This window comes from Gavialis gangeticus, unplaced genomic scaffold (genome assembly GCF_001723915.1).
Source record: "Gavialis gangeticus isolate Ggan-Ray unplaced genomic scaffold, GavGan_comp1, whole genome shotgun sequence".
Lineage (NCBI taxonomy): Eukaryota > Metazoa > Chordata > Crocodylia > Gavialidae > Gavialis > Gavialis gangeticus.
The window spans coordinates 218,156,990-218,166,228 of NW_017729032.1; the positions used below are offsets into that span (position 1 = coordinate 218,156,990).

Here is a 9,239-nt window from a genome sequence, read left to right on the forward strand (position 1 = left end):
GCCAAAGGAAAGGGGTGAAAACCTTTGCATGTCCTGCAGGTGGGTGAGCTGAAAATGATATGAAGTAAAAACGTGCGGGGAGTAGATGTACCTGCAGGCAGCTTCTGTCCTCTGTCCAGATGTGTTCTGTAGAGCAGTGGTCTCCAAAGTGGGGTGCGCGCACGATGATCCATTGGGGTGCAGGAAGAAAATATTAGAACTTCTATTTATATTTATATAAATATACATATATTGGGGGTGCGTGCTCAAAATTTTTTTACTGATAGGGGTGCGCGATCAAAAAAGTTTGGAGACCACTGCTGTAGAGAACAAGTTGTTTGTATTGTCTGTTTGTAGCTTTCCTCATTTTATTTTCGTAGACTAGAAATCCTGTGCATAACATGAGAGATGAATTTAAAACAAGAAAGAAAAAAATGTTAACAGTTCTAGGATGCAAGTCTAAGGTGCTCTGGATGTTGACTTTCCCAAGCTGCATTAGAAAAGCTTCTCCCATGGGCTCTGACCTATAATACTGAAACTATGATAAGACTAGCATCTATTTTATGGAGAGTGTATTTCTGATAAAGTTTTCTGTTTCAGGTCTGGAAACTTTCATTTCCATAGCTAAAACACTACCTTCTGCTGATGTATATGATGTTGTGGAGGGATACATAAAAATTTCTGTGGAGTGTGCTGAAATTTTCAAACTTCTAGATGGCGAAAGAAGGCCTGAAAGCGAAGTAAGTTGTCAATGTGGATCATATTTGTAATGGACAGTAAAGTGTGCCGGGATGTTTAATTTATAAAGAAATTAATACAAGTGTAAATAGAAACTAAAAAAATCTTTTTGAAATCTGTTTAGCCAAAAAGTTGGTTTACTGGGCAGTGTCCTTTTAACTTTGATGCAAAATTAAAGGTATCTGGCAAAAGCTAATGTGTGGTTAACTTCATGTACTATGAATAGTTGTACTAAGTCCCACTCTTCAGGATCTTTACCTCAAAATAAGTATTTATAAAACAGGCCAATTAAAGTGTTTGCATAAATAAAAAACATCCAATGTAAAGTGATTTTTGTAGATGCTGTAAAGTATTCAGTATGTGCATCTTGTAGTGCTAAGACCTAGAAGTTAAAAACTGACATTAGTTTTACACTGAGCTGAGAGGTAAATAAACAGTGACCCATGGATTAATTTTTAAAATTCTCCTGCTGTTAATTATTTAACATATTAATTTAAGTAAAGTTTGCTTTAAGTTGAGAGTTCATTTTAATTTCAGGTATACATTGTCTTAACTGTACAGTAGTAAAACTGTTTCTATAGTGGTTCTTGACCTAGCTAAGGCATGCTGAGTGGATATTCTCCTACTTGCTGATGTTACTGAGTTTGGCATGTGTATACCACCCCCTTAATGCAGTACGGTTGTTTGTGGGCACAGAGTTTAATCTGTGTGGAACTCTGTGCAGGATGGGAAGTGTGTGACTGACTCAGATGGCTGCTTCCCTTTTACTTCACTGTGCACTTAGCAGCACTGAATTGCTTCATTTTAGCATCTGGGAGTTAAGTAGAGGTGTTGCCCTTATGTGACATGCAGAGAGGTGGTGACTGGTCACTAGTCACCTTTACAGTGTTGAATAGGGTCCTTCCTTTTAGCACGGTATATCAGTGTTAAGAACCTGGGGGAGAAACTTTTATTTTCATGTTTGGAAGCTTTTCCTCTTGTTGTACAGCTTGTCTTTTATGATACCACATGTCTTAATTTTCTCTGCTGTATTTGCCTGTATAGGGATATCTGGGAAAGTAATTAAAACAATGTTTCAAAATATTTCTGAACTTTGCAGATGCTGTTAATCTTTCAAGTGTTGGAAACCATCTTATTGAGAACAGCAAGCGACCTCTCCCATTTTTCTGTCGTGGGGGTGAACATAGTAAAGAAGTTGATTAATAGCTATATGAGATTAATTTATGCTGCTTTATATTCTGAAAGTCACAGGTGAGTCTGCTGCATATTGAAAAAGTAATCTTGGGTGATGGAAAGAGCGTTATATGTACATGCATACTCAGTTTGATCTGCTCTGAGAAGCCCCCCTGATTTTAAAGGGGTTACTTAGATCATGTAATTTTAAGCACAAGGGTGTAATGTTGCACTTGATTTTAGCCAAGGTTGTAATTTTCCATTCCTTGGTTTTGTGTGTTGTGGGGATCCCAGCTACATCATTTGTGACCTGAAGCCCAGTTTAGGTGCCAGGGATAGGCAAAGATCTTTTTATTACTCCCAGGAGCTGAGTAGAATGCTATGGTAATGACAAAAAAATGTTGTGTTTGATTGCTCCTTTCCCTCCTCTTTTCATGAAATATTTCACATTTATGATAGAATTTTCCACCAGCCCAACTTTCCTTCAGCACTATTTCCTGCCTCTTAAAAGTGGAGATTTGTTTGATTGGGTTTATTTCTAACCCAGGCCCTGTTTCTCATGCTTTCTCCCTGCCTGGTTGTTGAGGTTGGGTGGGTGGTTATTGCTCTACGTCCTGGATGTCATTCAGATTTAGAACTTGCTGATTCAGGGACCCTGTTGGTGGCAGTCAGGCCCTGAGGATATCTGAGAGTCCACATTTCTAACAAGTCCTTGAAGTAATGTCATTATCTGTTTTGTCCTTTCACTTTCTTTCACCATTTTTTTATTATCTGTAAATTCACAGTTCCAAATATCATCTGATAGGGATTATGCTAGGTGCTGCCCATATCCAGTAGTGAAACCCTGACCGTGTCTCTGAGCCTACAGCTAAGTAGAGGAGAGAGAGACAAAGGTAGGAAGGAAAGCAAAGCACAGAAAGGACAAGCAGTTTGCTTCAGGCTATTGAACTGCTGCAGGATTAGTTAGAATGCAAGTCATGGTGGTGCTCAGGCCTGTGAACCATGCTGTCTTTTTGCCTTCATTTGCACCATTGGGTTAGCATTATTTATTTACTTCGTATAAGCAATCCAGATAACCCATGATAGGCAGGTTAAATAAAATCAGATAAGTAAACCTTTTGATTTCACAGAGTTGTCTACTTAAAAATGACACCAAAGTGTAGTTCTTGGGGTAATCTTTCCAGACTGTGTAGAGGAAGCTGCCCTATTAATTTCAAGGAGGGTATTTTTACTTTCATGAGCGAAATTGGACACGTTGGTAATACATGTTTCATGATTGACACATCCTTGGACCTTTCCTATGGCCTTTTCAGTAGAGGGATATGCAATGTAATGATTACAGAATAATTTGCTGCTGGGTATTTAGGATGTCTGTCTCAAACTTAAAGGGCTCATTGTATTATTGGAGTATTCAGTCAGGATATCTGCCATGGCTGTATCATCTCCTGAGGTGTATTTTATGAACGATAGCATCCTAACGTTGAAGCTTCAGAGCTTGATCCTGCAGCCCATAAATACAGTGTTGCTCACTTAAGAACCATGGGGCCTGATCCCAATCCTCATCTTGCTCCCTTTGGAATATGCCAGGAGTGACCAGGAATAACGGTCACAAGCTGGCAGAGGGTAGATTTAGACTAGATATCAGGAGGCGCTACTTCATGGTCAGGGCGGCTAGGATCTGGAACCAACTTCTAAGAGAAGTTGTGCTGGCTCCTACCCTGGGGGTCTTTAAGAGGAGGCTAGATGTACACCTTGCTGGGGTCGTTTGACCCCAGTGCTCTTTTCTGCCATGGCAGGGGGTCGGACTTGATGATCTGCTCAGGTCCCTTCCGACCCTAGAAACTATGAAACGATGTGGTTGTAGGACTGAGATCTTCATTCTTAGTGCACAATCTTTTGATCTTATTCTGGAAAACTGATGACTGCCCCCTTGGTATGTTTGTGCATAAGGACTGTGCTCAGTGTATAAGGCTTGAGAATAAAACATGAGTGAAAACTAAGCAAGGGCCTAAGGACTTGATCCAGGGACACAACTCTCTTCCTGCAGTCGGATACAATAGCAGTAAGATGAAAAGCTCGTATTAAATAGGAACAAATTAAGGCCTGAATCCTGCAGACATTTATATATGTACTTGACCTTCTCATCCCCAATGTTATTAACTCTTAAAGTGATGATAGCAACATTAAATGGGTGCAAGTGGTTGCAGAACTGAGACCTTATATGAGAGAGAGCTTATTTGAAAGTAAAGCTGGCTACAGTTCTTTATGAATAGTGAAGTCATGTGCTTTTCACTTAAGCTAGTGTCAGGAGGGTTTAGTTTTTTGTTCAACCAGAGATGCAGTAGGACTGGAGGTCAGGTTTGATGTGGTTGTAGCTTTCCTGACTTTGCCTGCTTTACGTTGGAACTGACCCTTTTGGAATTGGAGTTTGTAGGTGGATCAGACTAACGTCTGTTAGTGACATGTTAGTTCTCCTGTTACAGTTTTTGCAAAGGTCATTGTTCACAGAGTAACACAATTTTTTCCAACTTATTTATGAAGGTTGACTCGAGTATGCCTCACCTTATTATCAGCGATGGTGGCCCAAGGCCCAGATTCAGCAAGGGACGTCTATAGTCATTTTGATTTTAATAATAAATTCTTGCCTGGATTAGTGAAAAAAAGAGACAAGAAGGTAAAGTAAGCAAAGTGTCTGTCAGAATCAAGTGAGCTGCCATGGAATGTCTTTTATTTTACCTTATGTTCTCTTTTTGTGAGTTTTAAACTAAGCTGTTGGTAAAACCCTTCTGGTGTGTTTTCATCCACAGTTATTTGTCCCTGTCCCTTTCTTTCTTTAAACTAACAATCTCAAACTAAAACATCTGTGATTCTTTGTAATTGGCGCACATGCTGATCTGTTTTAGGGTTTCCCATTTTTGCTTGAAGGGGAAGCATCAGAGGATCTTTCAAAGTGAATGTTTCTACAGTGGAAACAGCAATTTACTCCGTATTTCTGAAAGGTTTACCTTACTGCCGTGTAAAACAGAATCAATGGTTTAAAGCACCTTGTTGGAAGAGCTTCTTAGGGACAGAGGGAGGGAGGGCCAGCAGTAGAAACAGTGTTTCCTTTTCTCCAGAGTGGAATTTTACTCTGCTTTTCCCCCTGAACGTAAACAGGGAAAAATGGAGCCAGTATTTGAAAAGAAGAGCATATATTATGCTAAATATAATGGTGCGCATTATGTATACTGTTGTTTTATGTACTGGTGCATTTTATTTCTCAGTCTCATTATGAATAGGTTAGGTGTCAGTTGTGTTCGAGGCTCAATAATACGAGAGGGAAGAATTAATAAACTGAGTTATTTAAAAGTGCCCTGCAAATAAACCCATTTTTAAGGAAAAAGTCTATGGTGTTAAGGGAAAGTGGTTTCAGGAGAAAACATTCTTATATCTCTCTTCTGTCTTGCCACTTGTTTTGTATGTTAAATATGTTAGGAACGTCAAGTCTGCTGTTCTTTGGTTTTGTTTCAGGCCCTACCTTTGTTAACTTTTATACTTTGATTGAAGGGCTTGGGTTTTACTCAAAAGATTCTTTTGACCACGTGATGTGGGAATAGAGAGTATTATTAACAAAATGAGTTTGAAATAATGACTGAAATTTCTTCCCCTTCTCAGTTGTTTATCAGTTGTGATGATGTTCTTTCATTAACCAACTTTAGGTTTTAGTGTAAAAATCATGTGAAAAACAAACTGGTGTTTTCTGATACAAGCTTTCAGTCTCTGCCCACCATTTATTTCTTTTCCCTCCCTTTTTTTGTGTGTCACCTTTCACAAGAAAAGCTGTTTCACAATTCTCCATAGGGAACACTTGACTTTAGAGATTTTGAGATGCATCTTCCTCTTCTGGGTGGAATTAAGCAATTGTGTTCCAGAAATCACAATTCAGATTGGTCTGATTCTGTGGTTGGTCAACGGGTTTGGCTCTTACTTCCCATTGTGACCAGCAGCATCTTTCTAATTTCAGTCCTTAGTTCATTTCATGAAGCAGGGAGGTGTCTCAAGTACCACTTTGGTGGTTCAATGATATACAGTGAACAGAACAGAATGAGACCACCAAAGAGGTTATCTCTATCTTAGTCCGCTCATTCAGAATCAATAAATTAGCAAACCAGCCAATCTTCCACGGCACAGTCAAACTTAAAAGCCTGTGTTCTGGCTACCTTGCGAAGTTTTTCAAACAATGGCTTTGTTAATAGAAAAACTAATGTATGTTTATATATAGAAAATGTGTCTCTACAATTTCTTTTGTGTATATTTTATAAAGATAACTTGTTTCTGCTTTACTTATTTTGCATTTCTGTGGAATATTTATGCTAAATATGTTTTTTAATTTTCTTTAAGGGGAGATATGATGTCCGAATGGCCTATATTCAATTTGCTCTCTCCTTTTTAATTGCTGGTGACAACACAATTCTAGTACAAGTGCTAGAGTTAAAAGGTACTTCACAGTTATTGTCTTTCTTAACAAAACCTCTTTTAAAGATGATTAAAAACATGAACCAGTTAAACTGCATTATCAAGCAGGCAGGACATTTGTAATCAAAATTTTTTTTTTTAAAGTGTGGATTTTCCACGCATCATAACACTTTTGGCTGTTCTGGCTAAAAATAATGTTGATCATATTGGTTATACTGACTTCAAAGAGGTTAAAGAATTAATAGGAAGCACTGGATGGCTCAGGGTAAATAAGCATATAGTATCTTCAAAGTCACAAAAGTCAGAGGATGTAGGAGATTGCAAAACTTGTTTTTAATAGAGCAATATTGGATGTTCTGCCTATATTTTAAGTAATATATTTAAGAAGTTGTAAGATCCAGTCCTGAGATGTAGTGAAGTTCATCTTTCTGCGGAAGGTGTCTGTGCCCTTTGACTGTGCATTTTCCCCAGTTCAGAGGGCTGTTGGCAAGTTCTTTGCATCTTGTCAAGCTTTTATTGAGGTGCTATAGACAGGAAAGAGTGTCCACACTGCCCCGGCATAGAATAATTGATAGGGAAAAAGCCAGGACTTCTAGATCGTGAAAAACTTATGCGTATACTTGACATTACATACTATAGTCTTGATCCAGTGTCCACTGAAACTAAGGGGAAGACTTTCAACTTTTAGTGGGTTTTGGATCAGGTCCCATAATAGTCTCATGAAATTCATCATTTGGATATCCTTCAGGAGTGGCATTGTTATTTACTACAGTGACAGTACCCAGCACAGTAGGACCTCAGCTTAGTAGAAGTCTCTCAGTGCTAATGTCAATATTAAATAAAAATGGAGTCAAATAATCAGCTTATTAGTCTCATAGTAGGTATTGCATATTACCTGTATGTACATTACCTGTTCATCACTGAAGCAATAAATTTATTGTTCATGCTATTACTGACATTGTCGCTGTTTACCTTGAAATCCAGGAAAGATGAGTAGCGTAATATTGAAGACAGGCAAATGGAAATTTCCAGAAATTACTGTGAGATTAAAATGCTGCGTATCTTCAGGAAATTACTTTTGACATTTGAAATATGTTCTTAGATTTCATTCCAGATATCTTTCGTACTGGATTGAAGGAAGATAAAGTTTCTACAATAAATCTTTTAGTTTCCACTTTGAGAACCAAGGTATGGCATACCTTTGCAATGGCTTTGACCCTTACTGTCTGCTTCGCAGTGCCTTCTTAAAAATGAAAATACACCAATTTATTGCTTTGGCATTGACCTGTAGTTAAAGGTTTGCCAGCAGTTGTATTAGTGCAGGTGTTTTCAACCTTTTTAAAGGAGTGTACCCCTTCTGGGTGCCGTTCTGAGGGTGTGGGGGGGTGGCGGTGGCCGGACATGATGGGGGAGAGGGGGCTTGCACAGGGTGGTGGATGGCAGCAGCAGCAGCTGCATGCAAGCTTCTCCCGCCGCCCCCCTCCCCCCCGTTTGGCCAGCCAGGTGGTGCCTGTGTAGCCCAGAGAGGAGAGCTGCTACCTTCGCCATCCCCAGTCCTGCTCCTGGGAGGTGATGGAGCGGGCTGGTGGGTGGCTCTGCTTCATCCCTGTCCGTACATACCCCCTAGTCCCTTTCTAAATACCCCCAGTGGTATGCATACTCCCAGTTGGCAACCCCTGTATTAGTGAATGGTTTATCATAGCTTTGATGCCAAAGTATAAAGATATCTCAAGCTTGTCATGTTGTATCTATTTATGTAGAATTTTGAAAGAAGTGAGAAGAGTTGTGAAGTTTTTAAAGCTGTTTGCTCGTCTTTTATAACAACCATTGTGTATACTGCATATCTCATTTACCTTTTGGATGGGTTGGAGCTGTCTTGGTGTCCAGTCCTCATTAGTTTTGGACTAATCTTGTTCCCTTGGAGGTGAACTGGACTTTTGCCATTGTTCCCAGTGGGAGCAGTGTTTTACTATGTATATAGCACACTGCACTGAGGTGCTCTGCCCTCAGTAAATCTGATGAATTATTACTCATACATTTGAAAATATAGCTAAAGTACACAATGTTGCATTTTGGAGCAGCAGTTTAGCAAAGCTTAGGGGCTCTGGGGAAAAAACAGGGTCCAGGTAGCTGTTTTTCTGCTCAGAGTTATGTCATTACAATAAGTCCCTAAGTAAAGACAGAGGCTTGGTAGGGTTCCATAAGATCCCACATTGTTTCCTGGTTAGAGTGAACTTTTGTGGGACTGACCTGCTTATATTTGGGACTCTGGCGTGGTCTTCTGCTTTTGGGCATTTCTAAGACGAAACTAATTCATGCGGGATAGGACTTCTAGTGTACACCCACTCGGTGTTTCTAGCACCACTTTCTCTTCAGAATGTATCACTAGTGAACTCCATCAGCTGCTTTAACAGACTTGTTAGTTTCTATTTCACAATAATTTACAAATAATACATAAAATTACTAAATTTCACAATAATTTACAATAAACTCTTCCTTTTTTTCCAGGTGGTTCAAAATAGAGTCATCACTAAGACTCAGAAGGTGCGTTTTTTCACTGCTGAAGTGTTGAATCACATTGCTACTCTTTATCGCTGGAATGGGATAACCGATGTCAGCACTGAGGATGTACAGGTTTGGTAACTTCTCTCACAGGCTTTTCTTCATAACACCCTAATCCTTTACCAGTGGCAATGTGGAGGGGGTGCACGGGGTTGCATGTGCACCCCCTGACAGGCTGCACTCCCGGCTCAGACAACAGGCAGGGGGGCAGGTGGGAGCACTGGTGCCCCCACTGCAAGTGCCAGCCAGGGAGTGGGAATTGCTGCGGCCACTTCTGGGCTGCTGTAGCTGCTTCCTGGCCAGTGTGATAGGCTGCAAGGGACCCCCCCCCC

At 39.9% G+C, this 9,239-nt stretch overlaps 1 protein-coding gene across 1 annotated transcript in view; it reads left to right on the forward strand.

Moving 5' to 3' along the window:
• The window catches only part of URB1 (URB1 ribosome biogenesis 1 homolog (S. cerevisiae)), a 178,260-nt gene that overhangs the window by 91,397 nt on the left and 77,624 nt on the right, over positions 1-9,239 (forward strand). The window contains exons 3-8 of the mRNA XM_019523892.1: positions 580-719; positions 1,817-1,968; positions 4,432-4,564; positions 6,271-6,367; positions 7,448-7,533; positions 8,854-8,979. Of these exons, the coding sequence (XP_019379437.1) occupies positions 580-719; positions 1,817-1,968; positions 4,432-4,564; positions 6,271-6,367; positions 7,448-7,533; positions 8,854-8,979 (734 nt within the window). The remainder of the gene's footprint in view (positions 1-579; positions 720-1,816; positions 1,969-4,431; positions 4,565-6,270; positions 6,368-7,447; positions 7,534-8,853; positions 8,980-9,239) is intronic.